The following is a 26575-nucleotide window of genomic DNA, read 5'->3' as shown; positions in this document are numbered from 1 at the left end:
ACAAACTAAATCCTGACAAAAATACCAGTGTGTATCCATTAAGAAGGATAAAACAATGCATTCTTAATTTAGATTCAGATTCAAGATTCAAAACACACAGACCAAAAAAGAAAACCACCACCAACCAAACCCACAAAATCAAATCCCCTTCTCCTAGGTTGCTATGCGGACCAAGACATCTGCCACAGGCAGTACAACACCTTTCATTCTTTATTGATTTTTTTTTTAACTTCCTTTCTTCTGTTACCTGCAGTGTCTGAGGATTTTAAAAGCCAAAATTTTGAAACATTGTTTTAAGTTGTAAAATGCATTCTGATAGCTGGAATATATGCATGTGACTACATAAATACAACCTTAGTCATTATGCTCAGTAATCAATACTTTCTGCCTAGAGTTCCAATAACCATTCTGTGGTCTGATCACATGATTTTATTAAGAATTTAGAAGCATTGATGAATACTGTCCACATATTTACATTTGCTTTAATCTGTGTTTTCTAGGAAACTACTGCATTGGGAAAGAATTTTGCCCCTTTACCAAAATAACAGACAATAGCTTTAACTGTGTGCTCTCCAACAATTTTCTAGATGCACTGTTTGTGGCAATGTTGCGTTCTCTGTCTAGTTTCTTTGAGTGTTCTACTTTTTCTTCCATATTTTGTCTGTTCTTGCCCAATCTCTTCACATATCATTTCTTGATTCCACTCCTAGTTTAAAACTTACAAGTACAATTTCACTTTGCAAATAATCAGAGAGCCAGGGAGGCAACAACTAGACACCCTCCTTCTCTTGCGTTTCAGAGACTACTCTTTTCTGAAGATGCCAGTTTTCCCATTGCAGTTCACTGTGCTTTTTGTATTGTTGAGTGAGTCAAAGTAAAACTTTCTGTACAGTCTTCCTTCTTTCTCGATCCACAAGACATTTTAAACTGTGCTTGCCCCATCTGCAGATGGAACTTGGAATAACTGGTCTTCCTGCCCAGCTTTAGCATTATGAGTAACGTCACCTTCTGGCACTACTCATTGCTGACTTCACTCTTCATACTTCTATACCGTCAGAGATATTATCACAGTTCAGATGGAGGTCTAAAGACTGATTATTCTTCCTAGTCTTAAGCAGTTAGTGCTAATGCCTGGACTCACACTGAAAAAGGTTTTCATTCCCTCGTATCATTCTTCACATTACAGCAACAAAAAGCTGGTATTGCTCACCAATAAAGTGCTGCAGGAGAAAAAAAAAATTATCTTAAGCTGCAGGTCAATGCTGTCCACTTTCTTTACATTACTCTTTCTTTACCCTCACAGCCTGGAGTATACCCCTTTGAATTGCATCAAGATCTTAAATTCTTGCCAAACAAAAAGCAGTTACTCCGATCAGTGGGAAGTTCCAAAACAGGTTTCTCTCACCTGACCTATACAGAAAATACAACATTTCCACTTTATTTTAGGCTTTCACCATTCAGAGTTGAGAAGCCTTATTCTGGATCCCATCTCTAGAACTGGAAAAATGTTAACACTGGCTTGAAATCAGCTTTCCAGGAATCAACAATAAAAAAAGAAGCCTGAAGACTACCAGGTACCGACCTCTCTTAAAGCTGCTAAATACAATCATAAAACCTAGCCAACATAAGGACTCATCCCCCCAAACTATCCCTTGATAACTAATAGCTAAGTTTCTACTTTATGGTAGTTATCTAGTCAGACAGAAACTAAGAGACACATTCTCCTTCTGAAAGCATCTAATACGGTGAGGCTAAATTTCCCTTCAGAGATAGCTCTGTCTCCAAACAGGAAGTCTAGGTAAATAAATTTTAATAAGTTAAAAGTTAGTCTCTAGTCTAAGAAAGCTGCTGTAACAGGCTTCCTTGCTAAGGTGAGGATTTGACCATAGAGATACTCGTAAGATTACATTAGTATCAACATTCTCTATCATCGTTATTAATTCATATTTGAGCAACCAATGACATCATCCTATTTATTGAAAATGCCTCAAACTAAAAGTAAAATGGACAGTACAATTAAATATGTAACTCTTTAGTTCTAGAGAAAAAGAAAATATATAAGATTCAACTGGATTCCTTCAGGAGTAGCCATTTTTTTGGAAAGACCAGCTTGACGCCTGTCAAGCTTAAAGCTACCAATGTATGAAAAGTCCAATTAGAAGACTTCCCCTGCAAGCAGTTTTTCAACAGAATGCTTAGGTAGTAAAGTTTCATAGAGTTGGAACTAATTTAAATGGTAATTTCTTAATAGTCAATTTATGAAAATTATTTTTCACAACATTCAGCCTTTAGTACATTACTAAAGTCTTAGAGAATTATTTTATGTATGAGCTACACTTAGCATAACCGTAAGGAGAGAAAGAAGAAGAAAATATCCCAAATTCTTTGCAACTCTTAAATTTTGGGAAAAAAAAAAATCTAGCCACTTCCTCTAATGTGAGGATAACGTGGAAGAAGCAGAGCATAACCTTTATGTCTCAAGAGCCATCAAGACTCCCAAAGGGAGACAGACTAATCCAGTGGATTTCAGAAAACATAGAGGGAATAACAAAAAACCGAGCTGAAAAATCTCATCTAGTCCATTTCCCTGTCTCAAGGAAGGAATCACAACATTTAAACCATCCCAGACATACTTCTCTAATCTGTTCTTTAAAATGACAGAAATTGCATAGAATTCCTATCTCTAATGGTAAAAAAACAAGCTTTAGAGTATGTTTTTTCATTTTAACCTAAAATCCTCTTGCTTCAGCTAAAGACCATTACTAGCACCGTTGCAGCAGCTATGCACATACCAGACAACTCTTACGTCTCCTAGGAGACATCTAAACTAAATCCCACTTCTTTCAATTTCTTTGTAAAGACATCCTTTTCTAGATATCAGGTTGATCTTTTTACACATGCTTTTCAAGCAATACACACTTTATGAAGTTGTCTCTTAGACAGTTATGCAACTTCCCTTCAATTCCATCACCTGTGTTGTCATTAGCATGGTCTCTGGACGATGCAGGGAACAGCAATTTTTATTTTTGAAAGTACTGTCTTTTTTGGAAGAACAGGAGTGCTAAAACAGAAACAGCTGGATACACTGACAGCTCCAACCTTCTATCCTTACACCAGTCAATATATTTTAGAGGTAACATTCAAGGAGGTCAGAAATCCTCTGCAAGGAGAAATGCTTTACGTGTGATGTATCACTGTGTCTTTTTCCTTTCTAAAAATTCGAATTATGTTACATTGCAGGATGTAGAACAAAAATATGTAAATTCCATGCGTAAGAATTTGGTATGCTGAAATTCAGGAAAACACCCACTCAAAGGTGAAAATATAAAAGGTGCAAGATCTTTTGAAAGCAAATGCTTCTGACTAGAAATTGTAAGTTTCATTACCCAATAAATGTATCAAAGACTTACTGCTAGACTTTCTGATGAGACATTTCATCACAGAAAGCCCCAAACCCTCCCTCATTTACATTCAAGCCAATCATAAATCTTTATATATAACAAGAAAGAAAAAGAAGTTTACTGATTTACATTTGTAATACCATTTTGAGTATTAGGAGTGACACAGATCATAAAAGGCTGCAAGTGTGTCTCTAACACTTTATACATATCCAGCTGAAGCTGTCAAAATTCTTCATCACAAGATCCAGAAAACGCAGCAGCTTTTTATTAAAATTCTCACTCACTCTGCAGACAACCTGGATTTCTGCAAGGCCTTTGACATGGTCCCACACAACATTCTTATCTCCAAATTGGACAGATATGGGTTCAAAGGGTGGACTATTCAGCAGATAAAGAATTGGCTGGAAAGTCACAGCCAGATGGTTATGGTCAATGGCTTTACGTCCAGGTGGAGGCTGGTCACAAGTCATGTCCCCCAGTGGGTCCATCTTGGGACCGGTAATCTTTAACATCTTTATCAGTGACACAAATGATGAGACTGAGCGCATCCTCCGCAAGTTTGTGGATGGCACTTAGCTGAGAGGTGCATTTGTTACAACAGAAGGAAGGAATGCCATCCAAAGGGGCCTGAACAAGTTTGAAAGGTGGGCCCATGTGAACCTAACGAGGTCCAATAAGGCCAAGCACAAGGTGTTGTAGTTGGGTTGAGGCAATCCTAGATATCTATAAAGACTGAGAGAAGAACTCATTGAGAACACAACTGCGGAGAAGGACTTTGGGGTCCTAGTAGATGAAAGACTTAACATGAGGCAGTACGGAGTGCTTGTAGCCTGGAAGACCAACAGTATTCTGGGCTGCATCAAAACAGGGGTGGCCAGCAGAGCGAGGGAGGTGATTGTCCTTCTCTACTCCGATCTTCTGAGGCCCCATCTGGAGTACTGTGCCCAGGCCGGGCAGCCCAAGAACAGGAATAATGTGGAGCTCTTGGAGCAGGTCCAGAATAGGGCCACAAGGATGATCAAAGGGCAGGAGCACCTCTCCTATGAAGCAAAGGCTGAGAAAACTGCAATTGTTTAGCTTGGAAGAGAGAAGCCTCCAGGGAGACCTCACTGTGGCCTTCTAGTACTTGAAGGGAGCTTACAAGGAGGAGGGAAATCAACTTTTTACATGGATAGATAGTGACAGGACAAGAGGGGACAGTTTTAAACCATAAAAGGGGAGATTTAGATTAAATGTCCCATGGAAGTTTTTCACTGAGAGGGTGGTGAGGCACTGGCACAGGCTGCCCAAAGAGGTTGTGAATGCCTTGTCCCTGGAGATGTTCAATGTCAGATTGGATGGAGACCTGGGCGGCCCAACCTAGTGCCTAATTTAGTGGCTGGGAGCCCCAGCTATAGCAGAGGGGTTTGAACTAGATGATCTTTGAGGTCCCTTCCAACCCAAGCCATTCAATGACTCATTCATTCTATGATTCACTTTGTAAGGAGCAGAGATAAGGTCAAGCCCTATAGCTAAGAAACAGATCCTGTACTTCCCAAGTTCAGCATCTCCAAAGCATGTGGAAGCCAGGCTTTGCTTAAAAGATAGAAGAAGGGAGCTGCTGACATCACTCCCATCCTGGCCAGCCACTCTACAACTACAGCACAGTGACTGAAGAAAATTCATAACAGAGTGAACAGAACTGAGAAGGATCCCTCAAAGTGCACAGGAAGAGAAAAGTCTAGGTTAAAATTTTCACAGAATCATTTTAAGGGTCATCAAAGTCAACTCCCCTGCAATGACCAGGGTCCCTTAGATACAGCAGAGCTGTCAGCTAAATATAGACTGGGTATTTTCAAATCAATAAAAACTAAAAATGTGTTGAACTTTTTATTTGCAGTATTTACAGTTCAGAATATTACAGCTTTTTGTTTTTATGCATAGCAAAATCCAGCCACAAAAGGAAATGTCTTATTTGAGGCACAGCAGACAACCAAGAAAAGAACTCAGATTTCCCACCTTTCAGGGCAATGTACCACATGCTCTTAGTCAGCTATTTCTACCTTCTGCCTAGCCAAAACGAATCAATAAATAAATGGTGAAAAGTTGTTTCAGGTAATTTTGATTTTAGTCATCTGTAGCAGTGTTTCAAGGTATTCTCAACTAACAAGTTCAAAATAAACATCTTTTAACTAAGTAGAGAAAATAATACAAATACCAATCAGTATGGCACTTATTGACATAAATATAAGACACTGCAGTGCTTACCGTTCTTTTACTATGACATCACCACACGTCTGGCAGTAAAAGATGCAATTCTTTTGGGGTTTCAGGCTTTCCCTCCAATTATAAACAAATTCTACAAACAAGAGAAGACATAGTAATCTTCAAGGTTATGCAAAGTTTTCACTCGTACATAAAAATCTTTCCAAGTACTTCACACTTCAGTAAGGTAAGAATCTAAAAAACAAAGCAGAATGGTGATAGTCTAAACACAACCTTAATTACTTGTAGAAACAAGTAATGAGATTTAGGATAAACTTGCCACTTCCACCTCATTGCTGGATAGGAATTTAGTTTGTGAGTAAGTATTTTAATTGTGTGTACTCTCTCAGTTGGAGGAGCTGAGATGTAAGTACCACTACAGAGATTGTACAAACTAAAATTCAATGCTTGTCTTGTGTAATGGTAGTTCTGCTAGTGAGTGCCTCTGTCATACGACGGTACTTCCCAATACACAACAAAAAATAGCTGGGTGCTTAAAAAAGGCAGCAGTCTTCAATTCTCAGCCAGGTAAGATACATAGCCATGCTGGTACCACTCAAGGAACAGACAGTCGGCAATACCCCCTACAGGCCAGCACGGAGAACACAGTCTCAGAAGACAGCTCAGACAGCTTAAAATTCAAATTTCTAAATTAAAAAATTAACTACAAAAGCACCCAGAGAAAATCAAATAGTATTACGCAGACGAAAAATTAAAGCATAAGCCTAGACCGATGTATAAACAGGCTTTGAACTCTCCACTTTCTGAAGTCAAAGTATATCTCAGTAAAGGCACTCGGTATTTAAGAATTAGGTTGCAACCACAAACGAAAGGTACTTAAAGACATTTCAAATATACAAGAGACAAGTTTTGCATACTTATATAAAACATGTAAGATAACCTAATTAAACTGCCAGTGACAACTTTTGCACTATAGCCTGGATGAGTCATATTACTGCATTTTTAGCCACTAAGCATGAAATAGGAAAGGAAAAATACAAGAAAGCAGGGGAGAAAGCCGAATGCAGCTCTCAAACTCCCACACAGAAGTTACTCAGCAAGTTTCCCTCTCTGCGTCACCTCTGGCAGCTTTGCTTTTTAGAGCAGACCGCCGCCGAGGCGCTCAGAAGCAGGGACCACCGGCACCACCCGCTGCGCGCAGCCTTACCCGGGGCGCGGGGCGCGTCGCGCAGACGCAGCCGCAAGTGCAGGCCGTCCCCGGGCAGGCGCCGCAGCCCGCGGCAGGAGGACGGCGCCAGGCTGACCCCTGGCGGCAGCGCAGCCGCCCCGCAGGCCGCGCCGCTCCTCACCTCCAGCCGGCCCGGGGCCACCGAGATGTCGGCCGGCAGGCTCCGCAGGCTCGCCTCGCTGGAAAAGCAAAGCAGGTTTCGCGTTATTTTTACCCCGGATAAGGGACTACTGCTAAGGCCGCCGCGCCGGCCCCAAGAGGAGGGAGGGAGAGAAGGAGGGAAGGAGGGTGGCGGGGTCCCCGCGCTACCGGATAACGAGCAACGCGCTCTGCGTCTCCCGCCGGATCTCCAGCAGGAAGGCACACGCCATGCCGGCACGGCGGCTCCAACAGCCCGCGCAGGAAGCGGCTGCTCTTCCGCCAGCCGAGCGGTGCGCCCAGGGCCTCCCGCCGCAGCGCCGCCTGCAGCTGGGCGCCGGGGCTGAACCGCTGCGCTGCTCCCTGCTGCCTCCGCTGGTGCCCAGGGCTGGTCGGCCCCCGGGGAGTAGTCATACCCAGGCGCTGGGACAACGGAGAATTCCTTGCGTCATCCCCTTCCTACCCCGGGTATTGTGTTCAGGTTTGGGCCCCTCGCGACAAGGAAGTCACTAAGGTGCTAGGGTGTGTCCGGGAGCTGGTGAAGGGTCTGGAGCACAAGTCTTGCAGGGAGCAGCTACGTAGTTCTGTTTGGAGGAGAGGAGGCTCAGGGGAGAGACCTTATTGCTCTCGGTAATTTCCTGAATGGAGGTTGTGGCAAGGGGGGAGTCAGCCTCCTCTCCTAGGTAACAGCGATAGGACAAGAGGGAATGCACCAGGGGAGGTTCTGGTTGGATATTAGGATAACTTCTCAGAGAGAGTGGTGAGGCACTGGCACAGGCTGCCCAGGGACATAGTGGAATCACTGTGGAGGTGTTCAAATCCACGTTTTGAACCCGTATCTCTCCAATTTAGAGAGAAGGTCTCTGCTGCTTTGGAGTGAGGCCTGTGACCACCTCCCAGCAGATCCTTTATCCAGAAGCTGTAGGCCCACCTGAACACGTGTGTGGCAGTCTCTTAGCTCATGAGCTGACTCCACTGCATGCTTTGTCAGCACACCATCCTCAGAGAATGTAAGAGACTTCAGTAGTCTGTATCTGTCGACACCAGGGGAAAAAGAACTTTGCTTTATAAAAAAAAACTAGCAACAAGCAAACGCAAAACCAACAGTCCTTTACAATGTTAGGTGTTAACTTTCTACGGAAAATCCCAAAGCCTTTTGTGATTGCAGAATGAAAACACGAACTGCAATGCTTCATGCAGAATGGCAGATTTACACTTGTCAGTTTTACAGTGATTTGTTATCTAAGACATAACTACTTATAAGTAATCTTAGTCCGTAGAGTTGGCAAAACCAATCAGGTTTCTCAGGAGAGCCACAAGAAAGTAGATGGTGTAAGTTTAGCTTTTGTGGGGAAAATAGGGTCAGGAGTATCCAGCTAAACTGTCTCATCCATGCATTTTTTTTTACAATACACAAATTTAATCAAGTCTTAAAAGACACAGACTGTATTATCTGCATATTCTTACTATACCTTGTTGTTCTGGGAGTGGTGTTTGTTGTTTCTCTTTTCAGAAAGAAAAATTTTTATTTTTTACTGGAGCACATGAATGTAAGACAGTAGTTAGTGGAAGTCCTACTGTCTCTGGGAAGAACACAAAATCATGGAATCACAGAATGGTTTGGGCCGGAAGGAACCTTAAAGCCCACCCACTTCCAACCCCCTGCTGTGGGCAGGGCTGCCCCCCAGCAGCTCAGGCTGCTCCCGGCCTACCCAACCTGGCCTGGAGCACCTCCAGGGATGGGGCACCCACAGCTCTCTGGGCAGCCTATGCCAGGGCCTCACCACCCCCTGAGTAAAAAATTTCCTCCTAATATCTAACCAAAATCTACCCTGTCTCATTTTAAAACCATTCTCCCTTGTCCTATCGCTCTCTATCTACGAAGTTGCTTTCCATATTAAGTGGCCCTAAATGCACTGCTGACCTCTGGGTAGGAATTAAATCTCAGGTGCATTTATATTGTTCTGTAACAAAAAGTAAGGTCCAATACGCTGCTTTAATTGGAAATAGAGGGTCTGTGGCTGTATTTAGTGCCTGCCTATGTCCAGGAGGAACTGGGGGCCTTCTAGAGCCGAATCTGAATTTGTGCAATACCGAGTCCTGAAAGAGTTCCATGAGAAAGGGATTCCCGTCTCCTCTGCATTACCTCACATCAGGAGAACAAAGCCAGGCTCCTTCCGCTGCTGGCTGTTAACGTAAGCCACCGGCTAGCAGATCTATAACCGTGAGGAGAGTTCCCTGAGGCTTTACGTGCGGAACACCCGCACCCGCTGCAGACGGTGCGCTCCGCCAGGCGGCGCGGTGTGTCGGCGCGCGGGGCACACCGGGAGCTGTCAGGGTGGCGCGGGGCGGCCGGTGGCGGCGCGGCTCTTCCGGCGGGGTCGCGGAGGTAAGGCGGCTCCCCGCCATTCTCCTCTTCCTTCCTTTTCCCCCTTCGGCGAGCTGCGGGGACCGCGCTTCTCTCCCCACAGCCGGGCCCGCGTGCCGCTGCCTTCCCTGCCGGCGCGCCGAGGAGGGCCGGGCCGGCAGCGCGTCCGCCTGAGGGCGGGCAGCAGGTGCGGGGCGGCGCGGTCAGCCCGCGGGTCGTTGTGCGGCGGCTCACCTGCGGCGGCCGGCCCTTCCCGCTGCGCCCCGCGGGCTGCCCGGCGGCGCTGAGCGGGCCCCGCGGTGCGAAGCGCCGGCGCCTGGCCGTGCCGTGCCTTGCCTTGCCTGAGGGACGGGCCGACGCCGTGCCCGGGGGGCAGCCATCCTGTCCAGGGGGACGTCCTCCTGCCCGGGCCCGAGCCAGGGGCTGTCCCGCTTTGACCTTGAGCAGTGCTGCGGGCCGCTATTTGGTCCCGTTGGCCGCAGCGTGTGATGTTTGGAAGGGCGTGTGGGCAATGCCGTATGTCAGTGGTTTGTGCAACATGGGGTTAAATCCATCTGTTGATGCTGGAGCGGCCTTAGATCTTGTGGTGGTTAAATTTTGTCTGGTGATGCCTTGAATCTTGTGATGCCCACTTGATAAACATACGACAGCTTCTGGTGCTAAATGTTTTTATGAATAACGTTTGCATACCTTTTATAATAATCAGAGAAGCCGAAGCAATGTGCCTCTTTTAATATCCTAAAATCTGCTGGAGATGAGCAGTGCTTCTGGTGAGCTTGCTTTGGGGGAGTCCTTGCATTCTCATTGCTGAGTAATTAGCATTCCTGTGCCTTCTTTCCATATCCAGTAATGTTATGTTATGGGTCTCAGATAACTGCACAGTGTATTATCTGAGTTCTGCTTACAGGACTGGCGCAGTTGGAAGACTCTTACACTGTAATGTCCTAGGTGTTTGCAGGTAACCAGGGCTCTGGGTAAGGTTGCGCATTGTAATTTGTAATTTTGTTGCCAAGCCTCTGTCTGAATCTGTTCTAAATACCTATGTATCTAAATATTTACATGGACTAACTTTCAAACCTGCTTTTCTTTGAAATATTGATAAATTTCCATAAAACAGACTGAAATGCAGTAATCTCCTTTCTCACATCTAATGATAGTCTGATGTCTGAACACTGTGATTATCCAAAAAGTACAGTCACCTTTAATATATTATGGATGGATGCTATAAGGGTGAATGCCAGTTTAGAAAAAGGCAAAATGTCAGCAGCGTAATTCCTGGTTTTCTTCTAGCTGAAACGAGAATAGGCACTTCTGGCATCTAAGTAGCCTGTAAATGAGGGATGGGTGAGGAGAGCTGCATTTCTGACTTACTGAACATCTTATTTTCCCAACCTGTTGGTGACACTTGTGACAGCAGGTATTTAAACAGCATCTTGCACAAACAAGCAATCCTCCATCTTTGAACAGGGCTGTGGCTGTGCATTTTAGTGCATAGTTAGGTTCATAGGGGAGGTTATATTTATTTTGGCAGTGTTTTTCTTGTGCACAAATACTGGCATGCTACACTGACCACCAGAAACACTCATCACACGCACAGCAAACTAACCTGGTAAGAATGCAGTCTGTCTGGTGTAGGTGGACTTAGATTGTATTCATCTGCCATTATTACTCATTCAAATAAGGGAAGGGGGAATGCTTCTCTTAGTTCATCACTGACTCAGTTGTCTTGACCAGTTTTACTGCTTCCTACCTTTATTTTTAGCATTTTCTCACTTATCTGGGAAGGGTTGCTTGGGTGAGACTGACTGAAAATATGTATTACTGTTCTACCTTTGTTGTTGCTTCTAAAAAAAAGAGGGAAAGAAGAACAGAACTTTATACAGTAGAATTTATTTGTGTGTGTTTAAATTGTCTTTCAGATTAATAATCATGTTGCCTTAACTTGTAGCTGAGAATATTTTAAACAATAAATACTAAAAATAGAAACAGGTTTCTTCTTCTTTTCCCCAAGCTCTTAGAGAGAAACAGTGGAGGATCAACCGTTTGTCCCCAGTATCTGAATAAAGAAGAATACAATACCAAAATTACTCAGGAGATGATTTTGCTAGTCAATGCAACACTGTTTTTATCATTTTTATTTTAATTTGCTTACGTTCTATGGTATGTGCTTCCTCACTAATGAGATTTCGGAGTATCTGTGTAGTTGAGCATGCATAACTGGAGACATTGATGGATTTTTCCATTAGTAACATTTTCTGTAATCAGAAGGAACATTAGAAACTTGTACTTAAATATAACTTTTTTTAAATAAAGCTAAGGGATGGTGTTTCGTTTAATTTGGATTCTAGTATTTTTATAGATCAGAGACAATTTAATCTTACATTAACATCCTTTCTGGTTTACTTCTGACAATAAGAAGGTGAACAAGTTTTGGACCAACAAAGTTCTGTTTCCAGAACAGTCAGAAGAAGATTCTACTTTACAAAGCTTTCTGTAATCCAACTACAAGACATGTGTAATCAAACACATAGCAAAATATAACCACAATCTAGATTATGTGTGGGTATACATATGGCATGTACCACTACTTCAGAATTTAAATGAGCATTAAAAGATAGAAATCTGTTGAAATAAGAAAATTAATAATATCTTGAGATTTTGAAGTATATAAAAAAGGAAATTGGACAGTGTGTTACCCAAACATGACACTGATAAGGCTCAGTATGGAGAAGTTCTGACAAGCATTTCTGTGAACACTGAAAAGAAATATCAGGGTTGTTTGGAGACAGAATGCCAAATTCACCTGAAGCTATTAAATATTAGAACAGCTATGGATGAATAAAAGGTTTGTTTAATTCTTCAATTTTAAAGTTATTGTGAGCAAAGAATAAAAAATAATTAAATATCAGGCTTTTTTTTTAAAGTTAGTAGATTGTGCATTAAATTATTTATTGGAATACTGAAGATGTCACAATGTGAACTCAGTGTTACACTGGAAGCAAGGCTCCTCTGTGAGGAGAATACCACCTACTCAATGTAAGGCAATGAAACTCATGTAGTCCTTTCTTGTTTTCCAGGCTGAAATGTATCTGAGAATAGACAAACTCTTCTTTAAAGCAAATGCAGTACAAATTTGAGTTTAAGTGGGTTTGAGTTGTTATTGTTGCAGTGGTGTTTTTTGTTTGTATTGTTTTTAAACTTCCTTACTGCGCTAGTAGAATTTACTCATTGGCTGACAGTAAAACATAAGCAAGAGAGAAAAGGAGTACCTCAAGCTAAGTCTTCATTCAATAAATGGTTGGAAGAGGTCAGAAGAGCTAGCTAGCTAAAAAGTCTTTCCAATTAAGGGTATAATTGCCACTTGAAGGAATGAGGCTGAAACATAGAAAAGCAAAAATTAATTGCAATTTGTTTTAGAAACCTCATCTTGTTCCTGTGTTCAGATACCTGGAGAGAAGGTGACTATTTCAAACAGTGTACCTACCATTTGCTGCCCGGTAGGATGGGCAGGAACTGAGCGGGTGCACGGGAGCTGGGTGATGGCTCGGTGTGGCAGGGAGAGCACAGAGCTCGCTGTGGGCAGAGGCAGTGATGGTGCACAGCAGGGATGCAGGTGCACGCACGCTGCAGCACGAGCACTTATTTTCCTGCTGTTTTCTCCAGCCGTCCGATTTTGTGTGGTTACCATGGATCTATTGATGTCAGATAAATACTTTCTGTATTCTGTTCAGAGTAACACAGACAACCTACTTTCCAATATGCAGACTTGTAATCTATTTTATGAAGGTCGGGAAATTGCTAACTGTGATGTTGTCGGTTTGATTGTGGACAGCTGAAAAAGGCTACACTAAAACAGAATGGTAAGCCAAGCCATGTCAACCTGGTAGCAACTGGTTCTGCTGCTGGGAGTAGTAGGCTACATACAATGTTACACTTCTGAGGTAGTATTTAATGTTTCCCTTTGTCATGACATTGTCACAGTGACTGGTTTACTTATTATTGCCTTATATCTTACATGTATAAGGCAATGAATAAAATCTTAAATGTTATATTTTGCCATTGGAATTATTGAAATGTCAGCATAGGGATTTACATGAAGGTTACTCTGTTATAGAAGACAATCAAAAATGCCTTTACCTATATTGCTTACTGTTCTTTTACAGATGCTTTGCTGTCAGAATTTGAATTAGTTATAAAGATGATAGCTCTGTTAGCTGAGGTGAAATGAAATCTAAGGAGGAAAACTCTGCAAAAATGTCAAAACAGTAGAGGTCGAATTCTGAGTGCTTTGCTCTTCTTTCCTGCACGTGTATCTGAATAAGAAGGAAATTCTGACCAGTTCTAGATCTAAGTCGAGATCTTGATTTGTTTTCTTAAATAGTGAATGGAGAAGCTGATTACTGAGAAGGCTTGCTGGGTGTTCCTTAAGAATTTTTGAGCTTGTTACTTATTACTCTTGATGAACTCATATCTGGTGTATGTCAGACTCTGGAATACCATAAAAGAGCAAGAGCAGGAAGAACATCTTGCCTGTATTATCTATTCCCATCAGGATTCTCTCAGTGGTAAACTGAGAATCTTTAGTTCTTTCTTCTGTGACTTCCCATATATCCAAAAGAAGAAAAAGTGTAGTTAATGTCTTTGTATAGGCAGGTGTTGTTTGTTTGTTTTTAAATGTAGTGATAAGCTTGTTTCATAGATTCTGAAGCCAGTAGGGAGCACATCCATTTAGGTATTTAATCTTTGTCTTACAGGCTATACACTTTGATTCTCATTCAAACAAGAATTAAATGAGAAAGTCTTTCAGAATAACATTTCACGTGGATTTAGAAGTTGTTAGTATGGATAATGGCATTAAAAGGAATATGAATGCCTGATACATATTTCCAATGCAAGATTTTTGTATTAAGACACTAGGCTGGAATTTACAGTAGTTTGCTGTTTATGCTTTTAAATGCTTCTGAAGAGAAGTGAAGTGTAATGAATGTCCAAATAACAGCACTTCTGTTCTCCGTGTACTCAAATCTGTTCATATTAAGTATCATTAAATAAAAATGTGTTTCTGCAGTTATCAGCTTGGAATGGAGCTCTGTACACAGCTTAAAATCAAACAACTCAGTACTGTGAAATATGAAACTTTTCTCATCTGCTTTCTAATTATCTGCCAGGTGTTTTTTTGCTTTTGTTTTTTTACTCTATGTCCTGTAGCTTGAATCACCAAATAACTCCAGAAATAGACCTTGAATAGATACTGAACTGCTAGAACTCTGAGTTCAAAGTAAGCAAGATTGTTAGCTAAGGTTCGTGCTGTACCAGGGACAAAGCTTGAGATTTCTAGAAGTGAAATAATGTAAGCACATTCGTGGTCCACAATAATTAGCTTCTTGGCTTGCACCAGCAACTGACTTGTTCTGTATTGCAGGTGGGTGGAAGGCAGATAAATCTATCAGTTCTGTGAGGCTTGAAAGATGTGAGAATGAAACAGCAGCAAATCAAACCTGTAGAGGAGCTTTGGGGTACAACAGCGACTGGAGAGTTTGAGTAATTGGAAAGTCTTAGAATCTTGTGATAAAGCTGAGACAAAAACCTATTTATATTGAATGCATTAATGAAGCTGTACTTCTTCTCAATCCAGTTTCTTTAGCTTCGGCCAAAGTCATTTAGAGCCTCTTAAACAGTTCAATAGTTTGTGTTGATGTGGCACAGAAGGGCTCTCAAGCATGTGAATTTGGGGAGGACAATCATTTGCTGTGAAAAATACAACCGTAGAGGTGGCATCTTAACATGACACAGAGGAAAGACAGTACTACCTTGGTGATGAAGGGAATTGCTGGCTTATACATAACCCTCAGCAAAAGGAGATCTCCAGTCTAGGTAACAGCTTTCCTTTACAAAGTCATTAAGGCTGCAGGCATCCAGATGTATCCAGAATTGTGTGGTGTCTGTTCTTGTCATTGTTTTTTTTTTTTTCCAATCCCCTTGAGAATTTCAAGTAGAAAGTAGTAAGTGTCAAGACCCGCTTCTGCAGTCACTTGTGATTTAAACATGGTATTATCAAATGGTTTGAAAGTAGATAGCATTTCTTAGATAATGTAAGTATTCTTCATGAGTAGTAAGCGTTCTTCTCAGACACTTATGTTTCCTTTTCCTCATCCATTAAGAAGAGGCATGGTCATCTAACAGGTCAGTGATTGTCCATGTCCTGACAGGCTCTCCAGGAGATTGGGTGAGCCTTCAATCTGAGAAGATTTTCTCTCACTTTATGAGGTGTATGCCAAAAGGGGAAAAACCAAAGCAATGAATGATGCTCTTCATCCTTTCATTTTAAAGATAAATATATTATAAAAACAAAAATTCAAGGAAACTTGATCATAACCATAGGGTAGTAAGAGATACATTTTTCTTCTCTGTACAGGACTTCAGAATGGTTAAGTTCATCAATATTGTATGAATAAATGAAAATATCAACTAGAAGACCAGGATAATTTCATTAGTATCAGCTGGTGGGCAAACTTTTCTCTAAAAATACAGATTATTCAGTTAGTTGTTTTTTTTCCTAGAAGGAAGAGAATATTTTGACCAGTTTATTAAGACAAAAAGAACCACCGTTCTTTTTAACCTTGTGTTCCTACTGTTTTTGTCTAACCTTTGATAATTTCGAATCAGTCCCCATTATTGGCTTTCAGATTTTTCAAGCACTTCAGGAAGACAGAACCCTGTTTTCCACATAGCCATAAATGGTTGCATTTATATTTTAGCTGAATCAAAGAGGACACTGATGCTTCCTTGACTCAATAAAGCATTATTCACAGTATTAAGTTCTTCCTCCATCCTTTGTGCCTGGGAAAATGAGAATCATATTGCTTTTGTATGTTGGTCCTTTCTTCTTTTTAGTGTTAACATTTTACTTCACGTTTGGAGATCAGATGCTGGCTGCCGTGCAACAGTCTCTTTGAGAAATCTGTTGGTATTCTATAGCTATTTCAAAGCAAAACTGTTCTCTTTCTGGTCTTAATCCAAAGAGAATATGGTTAAGATAAAATGAAACCACATGGAATAAACTTTTAAGTAAAAAATGAGGTCTAAGTCCTTTGTACTATTGGGGCATTATGAAATCTATTGGTTTGGCACCCAGAATATATTTTGAAATAATACTCTGCTTTTCTGTTCTGCCTTGGAGACAATTTGTCATTCACCTGACATCAGAACCAGAAGTGCAAGAAGTTAGTAGGTGTAGACCTTTTTATTCACTCCTGCTATGCTAGGTTTTTGCTCCTTTTATCTGTAACTATATTCTTATTTTCTTTTTGCTGCTTTTCTTATAATGCTGAGATGTGAACGAGGCATGAACAATATGAAGAGTAAAGCAGCAACAAGGTCAAAAAAATAAGTAATTAGAATCTTGGTTGTTCTGGAAGAGAAAAGGTCAATGAGATGAGGGAAGAAGAGAGAGAATGTCTGGTACTTTATATGCACCATGGCACAAAGGCTGGGGGGGTGGGGGGTTTAGTGGCTTCTCAGAGCTCCCTCTGCACCACCTAGTTTGGAGCTGTGCTGCCTCTGACTGAAGTAATACCTTTTTAAAATGTTCTTCTGAAAAAACGAAGCTCAGGATGGTTAAAGATAGGTTTGTATGGATTGAACTTCAGAAGCAACTGTTAAGTAAAGGGACAAAAAGGAGAGAGCAAAAACCTGCCAGAGCATTTTGTCTGATAAACTTGACACAGTCATGATGTTTCAAGCTTGATTTATGACTGTCTCTAATTTGGAGATGCTGGAGCGAGGATTTCTTCATGTATACTTTATGGAGTGCTGAAGAGAGAAAACAGTACTGTAATACTGTAACATGATGGAAAGTACAGCAATAGTAGCAGAGCGGCACAATCTTGGTTGCAGCAAATGAGAACAATCCCAAATACAGCAGCCATGGACACAAAAACAAAGGAAGAAAAACTACTTACCTTTAGAAGGCCCATGGTAGGTAGGGATCTCCAGCAAGATACCCTCACCTTCACTGCCATCCCTAAAATGAGGTCTGAGGATCCTGGCTCCACCCCTTACGGTCACTCAGCTGCACTGCATGCACCTGAGCACCCCTGGGTTGGCCCTGCCTTCCCACTAGGTGTTCAATCACTGTTTCAAACTGTGACTTAGCGTTTCCACTACAAGTACCAAGGTCATTTGTAGTGTTGGAGGTTTTTCTAAGAACTTGGTAAGGAGTTGGCTTTTGGGAAGCTGAAAGTAATGAGTGGCTGATGTTTAGGCTTCGATGTCTAGGCAGCCATGAGTTCTTATGAGAGCTGCTGATGAAGTTAGGAAATAGCACACTGTTTTGGGTAGAGTGCTGCTTGAAGAGGGGGTAGATACAATATAAATTTAAGATTTTTGTGTCCTCGTAAGGTGTTTTAAACTGATAATATATGAAAAAAGGCAGAAAGGTACGTTCATGTTTTTGATCCATGTTGTACAACTGGAGTGTGTTTATTACATGAAATAATACAAACTGAATTTTTGCTCTTCTTTAACTCATCCAAAAACTTGAACTTTCCCTAGCAGAATTTAAAAATATATTTTTATATCCCTCAACTGTAGAACCACCAGAAATCAGAACGTCACTTTGTATTTCTGTTAGAGTTTCTGCTCTGTTATTTCATAGACACATTTAATTTCGAACATTGCCACTATTTTGTCATACTGCTGCTTGCGGAATTGGCGCCAGTGAGGCTGGCTCTTCAATCTTGGTGGAAGTTCTCACTGAAGCTGCTGTTTTTGGCATGATTTCTATTTATCATACCTGGTAGGCAGTCTTATGAATGTAATTTCTTTATTGTTATTCCTGTTTCATGGTTGTTTTTTATCTGACGTGCTTCACTCTGTGATCACATGCACAATTTCCTTTGTGCTTTCCTTTAATCAAGACAGAGGAGAACAGCATTTGTTGAGCGTGAAGGCTTTTCTGAAGTTGAATATCAGAGTTCCCAAATGGCTTCAGTTGAAAGGGACACAAAAGCCTCCTTTCATAGAAATGCTATAATTGAATTTCCCATTACGGGTTGTAAGTGCTTGAGGCTGAAGTAGCATTAAAATTATGTGTGCATGGTTATATATGGAGAGAGAGAAAGTGGGTGGAAAAAAATAAAAATAGTAGATGAATTTCATGAAATAAATAATTTACACCCTATAAAAGTATGAGATGTTGTTTCACAAACTAGGACATCTTAAATTACCTTATGTAAATAATGTGAGATTAAAATATACAGGGCAAATTACAGAAGCCTCTGATTACAGGGCGCTATTAGATTTATACTTCCAGTATGTGTGTATGATAATAAAAAAAAAGACAATGTAAAGTGGTATTTCTGAATTAGAATATGATATGTTGTAGAAGGGTTGAGGCATGAAAGTACTTTGAATAATGTGTGACTTGAATGGGTGCTTCGGTCTTCTACTTGGAAGTAATTAAAAAAATAAAATGGTGTTCTCTGTTTTCAGAGGGGCTGATTTGTAGCAAAGTGTTGGTTTTTTTTGGTTTTTTTTTTTGTAGTTGTTGTTTTTGTTTGCTTTTCCTTCTGCTGATGGATCCAGAGGTGGGGAAAAATAAAGTAAGAATCCCCTTGTGGTGTTATTTAGAATAGGCAGCTTTTGGGGGAGGGGCAAGGCATTAATCTTCCAAATGTTTTTTGTTTTTTAAGAAGATTGATTATAAATACACTCTCCTGGATATGTGTTAAACATCTGAGAGCAACATGTATGCTTTTTTGTAGGATTTGATGTAAGTAGCCTGATTTCAGTTTGATATTTCTGTAATACTTTTCATGAGGAAAATGTCTTGTTCTCTGAATGAAATTGTTTTAGTAATGTGTCTGTGTTTTTATTTGTGTATGTATTTTGAACAGGTAATGATTGTACATGAATTACAAGCTGGTTTCTAGTGGGACACTGTGGGAGGATGAACACAGAGGAGCTGGAGCTACTGGCTGATTCCAAGTACAGAAACTATGTAGCAGCAGTTGACAAAGCACTGAAGAACTTTGAATATTCCAGTGAATGGGCAGATTTAATATCAGCACTTGGAAAGCTGAACAAGGTATGTCTGTCAGGTGCCTTTGGAAAAAATTCAGGAATTGACAAGGAGTTCCAACATAACTGGAAATACACAATTTGAACCATATGTTGGGTATGGACAGGGTGCACAGTAAAATCAATCAAATGATTTTCTAGATCATACAGTAGAATGGTTTCTTATCATAAGTAAGAGGGAATGTTGTCTACATTTCTGGTGGAACTAAGTGCAACATCTTTTTCATAAACACTTTAAATCTCATTTATATTTATTTAAAATAGTGTGAAAGATAGAAGCCGGTTTAAATATAAATACTTTCATATGATGTATGAGTTACAGAATGGGGTTCAAACCATCTGTTCATCAGAGAATGCTATTTTGATTCATCCTAATAGTATGTTCAGTACTATCACTGCGATTTTTTAATGGCAATTTACAAATGTGAACAGGTTCTGTAAGATCTTGTTCTGGTCAGTTCATTGAGGAGTTTCTAGGCATCTCCAGTCAGGGTCATAAAGTTCTCTTTACACGTGTGCTTTTTACCTATGTGAAGCTCTGCACAATTTGGAACAGAAAAATATAGGTCTGAGGCAATTACATTCTGTCCTTTTAACTCTATGGAAAATCAAGAACAACAATATTGTTGGCAATGTCAGTGGGATAGTTTCTTTGTATAAACCTTGCCTTTCATAGAGAAAGCTATGATATTTGGAAAGAAAAATATAAAGACAGAAGTATAAATCTGTGTCCTGGTCTTGAAGTGTTCATGCAGTTTTAGACAGTGGTAAACTTGTATGTTGCCTTACTTTATGGCAGTTTTTAACCTTTTGGTTATGAGTTTTTTTGGAATAATTTCAGTCATTCTCTTTGTGCTACTGGCAATGTCTTTTGATGAATGTAGACTGTCATTTTTGTCCTGAACTGCCATAGCATGATTATGGCAGAAAAGGCCTAGTAAAATCGAGTGAATAAACGGTAAGTGCAGAGCCCATTGCAAGTGAAGTTTTAAATGACTTAGCATTTCCAGTTGTAGCAGATGTACCGTACAGGTGAAAAGTACTGCAAAGCAAAAGCTCCAAAGTACATCTTAAAAGGTTGGTTTGTTATGTATTGTGACTTACTTGCCATGTTTGGGAACTAATTTGGAAAATGTGCATATAATGTTTTGCTTATTGTTTTGTTTTTTCTTAATGCGCTGATTTGTTTATCAGGTATTACAGAACAATGCAAAGTACCAGGTAGTTCCTAAAAAACTGACTATAGGAAAGCGCTTAGCACAATGCCTTCATCCAGCTTTGCCAGGTGGAGTTCATCGAAAGGCTCTTGAAACATATGAAATCATCTTCAAAATCATTGGGCCCAAACGTCTGGCCAAAGATCTTTTCCTCTACAGGTATTGCAGTTTAAGCAACTCTATTCCAAATGTATCGTTGAAATGCTTTTGGTTTTCTGCATTTTACATTAACAATATTGCTTTGTTATATGGCAAGAATCAAGCAATTTCTTTTGGTCAAGTTACTGATGCTTGTGTAATATTGTTCTTCTGAATACTCTATATCAGAAGACATATGGGTCACCTAAATTTTCCTAGGAACAAATTCTCTTTTGCTAAGAAATCTGGAGTTCATTATTTCTTCATTAAAATGAACAACTCTGTGCAAATATATAGAGTAACTGAAGTGTTAACATTTATTTCAATGTGTTTACTTCTTTTTTTTCTATCACTTGAGTATAGCTTATTACAAGAAACTCACTCTTCCAAGCAATCAAAGCAACTGTACAGAAAGATTGTTTCTTTTGTTGGAACGCTGGGCGAGTACAAAACTTATCTTGCTGTCAGTATCTAGGATTGAAGATAACGAAGGTGAAAGATAACCTTGCAAAGAAAGTGTTGTGAAAATATTCTGATTCCCAAACCTCCAGCAGATTCTTTCTTATGGAAAGCAGGATGTTAGCTATTTATATGCAAGAAATAGATGTATGTGTGCTTATGTGTACACACAGAGAATCACACGTGGATTTTAATCTTTAGCTGTCCCTAGAGATTGAAATTTCATCAATTTGAGAATCTGTAGAATTAAAACAGAATTCTGATGAGGTAGCAGAAGTGTATGTTAACACTTGGAAATAAATTCTATACCTTAAATTCGCTTATTCTGTTTTGCATGGGCAATATGCTCATAAATAGTTTCCTTTTTTTGGAAGGAGGAATCTCAGTTCTATGTTGGTTGTTGTTGTTTAATTTTTTTTTCAACTTGTAGCTCAGTTTTGTTTGTTTGTTTGTGCTTTCATTCAGTAGCTGCAGTATCTCAGTAACAGTAAGTTCTAGGACAGAGAAAAATGCTACCTTGTGTAATGTAACTAAGAGCCATTGTTGCTGATGCCTGGGGGGAGACTAAGACATTCACATTATTCCATTATCAAAGATTCCAGTATTTTTTCATGTAAGCAATGACTGTGTCTAAACATCTTGAAGGATGAGTGGTAGCCTTATAAAGAAAGACTGTGGAGTAGTGTTTTAGTTACTGAACAAAAAGGCATTTTCTGCAGAAAAACAAATCAAATGACAACGATAAGACAGTGTTTCCTCTAGATAAAGGCAAAAATAAATAATACAATTTTGCAATTTACAAAGATATTCATTTTTCTGTAACATGTACAAAATTCGTATCCAAAATGACTTTTAGTAGTAGATCTGTAGTATATTTTACAACACATGGAGGAGAAGGTGAACAAACAGTTTGAAGAGGGGGGGGGGGAAAAAAGGAGCTTGAGACAACGGTCTTATGTCTTTTAACTTCAGTCGTCAATGATTTTGAAGACTGCATTTATATGCACACACCTTTGATTACTGATGTTATCTGTAATAATTTGTTATATTTGGTAGCAGCAGCACAAAATGCTTTTAGTATGTAGAAATCTCTCCTTTATTTAGCTGATTAAATTTGAAAAAAAATGAGTTCATGAAAGGTACAAGTTAAACTTGAAAGCTTATTTCTTTTTTTATCCTTTAACTGTTTTGTTGTAAACATAAATTGTCTCACATGAGCAACTTCCAAAAAATACATATATATATTTTCCCCCACAGTTCTGGGCTATTTCCACTCCTTGCCAATGCTGCTATGTCTGTCAAGCCAACGTTATTGAGTCTATATGAGATTTATTACCTCCCTTTGGGGAAAACATTGAAACCAGGTCTGCAAGGACTGTTAACTGGAATTCTGCCTGGTTTAGAGGAGGGGTCAGAATATTATGAAAGGTAAGACTAGATATGTTAATAAAGCAGTATGACTGATTATTTTTTCTTCCAATTTTTCATTAAATATTTGTGTTTTTTTTTAAAATATGTATGATATTTAATTTCATTCAGTCACATCAATTGCAACATTATGATGTAAGATACCTAACATTGCTTAGGATAAACTACTTGTTAATTGTTCCTGATGTTGAAAGAGTACTGACAGTAAGTAGACTTAGTGTTACAATTCAGTTCTGGAGATACATAGCATGTTAGGAACTAGGAAGCACTTCAATCAAGAAGCACTTCTTTACTGTGCAGGTGATGGAGCACAGTGCTCAGAGGCTGTGGAGTCTCCTCCTTGTTGCTCTCTAGAAGCTGCCTGGTTGTGGTCCTTTGGGCGCTCTTCTGGGCATCCCTGCTTGGGCAGTGGTTGGACCAGATGGACACAGGGCCCTTCCAACATTAGCCATTTTGGGATTGTGTGAACATACTACTTGTTTCTTTTCCGTGGGTTTCCACTAAAGTTATATTTGCTGTGTTACTCTTAGTCCAAACTACGTAACTGAATTCAAGATGCGCAGACCAAGCTTCCATCATTAAGATTTATTCTTTACCAGATCTAAGTTATCATTAAATCACCTACATAAGAGCCAGATAGCAATGATCCACTTACCTTGCAAAACTTATTAATATATTTTGAACAGTGTGGCCTGGGAGGTAATAGTTCTTACCTTATCTGGGCTTAGGCTTTCTGGGTATCTGGACCACAGTGTCTGATATATTGGAATCTTAACATACCAAAGGATGAAGCTGCACTCTAAGTCTTTGAGTTGGTGGAATTGTTAATGTTATTACATTACATATGCTGAATATTTCCAAGAATGTTGTTTAGAGCTTCAGAAGCTAGGATTTTGCAACTTGTTTGTGAAGAGCAATTTAACTGTACCTCTTTCCTGTAGATACAGTGTAGTTGGCATACCTCCTTCAGTGGGTAAGGCTGTGACTTCCTTGCTACATAGTTTCCATCGCTTCCCACGGGCCGCTCGGCTTGCCTCCCAGGTCTGTCCTAGTTGTGCGGAGGTGCTGTCACACGAGATGGCAGAAATGAGGGCAAAGGATTGCTCTTGCTCAAACAGTTGTTATACTCTGTTATTGCAGGAAGTGTTTAGTGCAAGTAATGAGAGAACAAAAGCTGTATCCTTAATTTTTTTCTTAAGTAGCTGCGTTCTCCTGCTCTGTCTGTAGCAACAGTTGGCTTTAAGTAGCAGATGAAAAACTATTTGAACCTGAAGAGTAGTTGGGCCTTCTTGTGGGCAAGCAGAAGCATTTTGTAAGCCAGGCTGGCTCACAGGCTTGCTATGTTATATCACTGTGTCCAGGTTGTATTTGGTGGTTCAGTACATGATCAGCCCCTCAAAATAGAATGTTAGTCTTCCTGTAAGACTTGATTATTTATTTATTAGAATTGAGGATAGCAGCGAGGACTGTGATGCTCGACCTAATTCAGCTGATGACTTTATTCTGCAGGACAAACACACTATTGGAGAAGGTTGCCTCAGCTGTGGATCAGTCAGCGTTCTATAGTGCTCTCTGGGGTAGTCTTCTCACAAGCCCTGCAGTTCGCTTGCCTGGAATCACTTATGTTCTCTCCCATTTGAACAGGAAGCTTTCAATGGAAGATCAGCTCTATATAATTGGCAGCGATATTGAATTAATGGTAATGTTTTATTGACACCAATAACATTGGTGTTAGGCTTAGTTATGTAATCGCATACTTACAGGGTGGCTTAGATGTCTTCTGTATCTTTGAATATAATCTTTGAAATTAAAAAATGTGCATTTATTTGTTATATCTCCAGTTAAGCTGAAGTTTTGGGGTATGATAAATGTTGCAAAGCTGAATTAATGTTTCAGAAGTGCTTAGGTTTTGTGTAAAACTCTCCATTCATGACTCATCAGTTAAAAATAGTTGATTTTTGTATTTTTGAAAAATGTATAGTATTGTTTTGTCCTTTAATATACTGATATTATAGAGCAAAAGTTTAGTACTTACATAGTTTGAGGAATCTGTTGATTGTGTTTCCTCAGTGGTAAAATAACTATTTCTGTTTTAATCTTGTTTAATTATTCAAAATTATTTTAAAATAACTATATCATACATATCACTGTGTTTAGAAGCAACTATTTTTTTTTTGTGAGTGTTCAGTTGCATCAACTTACCACAACACTGTTACTTCAGGTGGAAGCAGTAAGCACATCAGTGCAAGATACCAGTGTTTTAGTACAACGGAGCACACTGGACCTTATCCTTTTTTGTTTTCCTTTCCACATGAGCCAGGTAGGCTATTAATTTAAGAGATACTAATTAGCAGACTCCTGAATGTACTCTACTTCTTAATTATTAGCAGTACTTAGAAGTATTTATTAATGATTTTCTCCATGATTGAATAGAGTCATGTGTAAGAGTTGCTCTGACAGGTTTCGTTATTCTCATGTCATGATCTTGGCCCTTGTTCTTTCTAACTTCATGCGTTACCTTTTAACTTATGTGTCTACAAACACAATGTGAAGTGTTGTGTCTGATCAGGAGCTTTTAATTTGCCCTGATTTGATCTGCAAACAAGTTACCTGTTCATGTTCTGTTTCCAGTTCTCAGTGTTGAAAAACAGTGAAAGTTGATTCTCTTAGCATAAGTGCTTCAGAATATCAGACAATTATAGATGATTTGATTATTGATTTTGAGTGAGTGAGTTGTCAGTCCAGTAGAGCTGGAGTAGTGGAAGAACTAGAAGCTATAAAGTCTCTTTTTAAATTTCTTTAAGTTATTATTATTTTTTAATATATGGACACAAAGTTGATTCTCACTTTCTTGGAAATTATGGAATTTTTTCACTTTGCTGTAAGAACTGTATTCTTGCCTTGTGGAAGTTTTTGTTCACATTTATCAGTTGCTACATGAAGTGTCATGTTGAGTGTCTCTGTTTAGGTACTGGGATGCTTATTTTTATTTTTAATATTAGGACATACAATCTTCAAAACAATAACAAACAGAGGAAAGAATTTCAAATAACTTCCTTTTAATTTTTTTAAATGGATGTTAGTGTAATTTACTTCCAAGGCTTTTTTACAGGATATTTTATTTAGTTAAATAAAATGAGTTGTTAATGAAGTCAAGTATTCTCCCTGTTCATAAAGGGTGCCCACTGTTAGTAAGAGTCTGCTCAAATAATAACTGTATTCTGGAACATTAAATTAACTGTTTTTATGTATGCTAAGCTGCCAGCTTAGAAAAAGTGTTACTTTTCTTAATTAAATGGTGTCATGCTTCTAACTTCTTCAGGCAACGCGTCCAGACATGATCAGAATTTTGTCAGCAGCTCTTCATGTAGTACTGCGCAGGGATATGTCGCTCAACCGAAGGCTTTATGCATGGCTTCTGGGTAGGTTTGTTTTTTTAGGTAATTTGCTTTATTTCTGACTGGAAGTTGAAGAAAGATCATGTGTCCATTGGCCGCGTTTTGTATTATGGAGAAAAAGATTATAGGAAAAGGGAAATATCTTTTGTGTTGTTAGGAAGGAAAGCACTGTCCTTCTCCATGGGCATAACCAATGAATAATGTCATTCTGGAACTACTTTCTGCTACATAAATTATTTGTGCGTTTTGCTGCAGCAATTGTTATGGGCCGCGTTCAGAAAGAATGCCTGGTGTAGTAGGCCTGCACAAATGGACACTGAAAGACAAGTTTTGTTTCCCAGAAATCTTACAGTGGAAAAACAGATAACAGGCATTACAGCGTCAGACAGTGGAGCATAGTAGGAAAGAAGGGATGAAAATAAAACAATGTCAAAATATGTTGATACTATATTGATGGAGGATTGGATATGCAAACCTTAAATTTTGGCTTCATTAAATATTTCTGTGGATGAATT

The 26575-nt window shown here is 39.7% G+C and overlaps 2 protein-coding genes across 9 annotated transcripts in view; one reads left to right on the top strand and one right to left on the bottom strand.

Annotated features, from left to right (window-relative positions):
- The window catches only part of UBE3D (ubiquitin protein ligase E3D), a 76183-nt gene extending 68782 nt beyond the window's left edge, over positions 1-7401 (bottom strand). For all 4 annotated transcript variants that reach the window (XR_002436827.1, XR_002436826.1, XR_002436825.1 and 1 more), the window contains exons 1-3: positions 7144-7401; positions 6956-7013; positions 5649-5739 (exon numbers count right to left, since the gene is read on the bottom strand). Coding sequence is in view for 1 of the 4 variants with exons in the window: in XM_021391611.1 (XP_021247286.1) it covers positions 5649-5739; positions 6956-7013; positions 7144-7386 (392 nt within the window). In the remaining 3 variants the exon portion in view is untranslated. The remainder of the gene's footprint in view (positions 1-5648; positions 5740-6955; positions 7014-7143) is intronic.
- The window catches only part of DOPEY1 (dopey family member 1), a 64805-nt gene continuing 45167 nt past the window's right edge, over positions 6938-26575 (top strand). The window contains exons 1-7 of one of the 5 annotated variants that reach the window (XM_021391603.1): positions 6938-7030; positions 19237-19427; positions 20615-20796; positions 22492-22662; positions 24172-24361; positions 24884-24982; positions 25985-26084. In XM_021391603.1, coding sequence (XP_021247278.1) covers positions 19290-19427; positions 20615-20796; positions 22492-22662; positions 24172-24361; positions 24884-24982; positions 25985-26084 — 880 coding nt within the window. In that variant the 5' untranslated portion in view covers positions 6938-7030; positions 19237-19289. Of the gene's footprint in view, positions 7031-9217; positions 9362-9387; positions 9528-19236; positions 19428-20614; positions 20797-22491; positions 22663-24171; positions 24362-24883; positions 24983-25984; positions 26085-26575 lie in introns of those variants that run through there. The other 4 variants (XR_002436824.1, XM_021391604.1, XM_021391601.1 and 1 more) reach the window with 4 other exon arrangements.

This window comes from Numida meleagris, chromosome 3, assembly GCF_002078875.1.
Source record: "Numida meleagris isolate 19003 breed g44 Domestic line chromosome 3, NumMel1.0, whole genome shotgun sequence".
Taxonomy (NCBI): domain Eukaryota; kingdom Metazoa; phylum Chordata; class Aves; order Galliformes; family Numididae; genus Numida; species Numida meleagris.
This window is presented reverse-complemented; position numbering and strand designations above follow the sequence as displayed.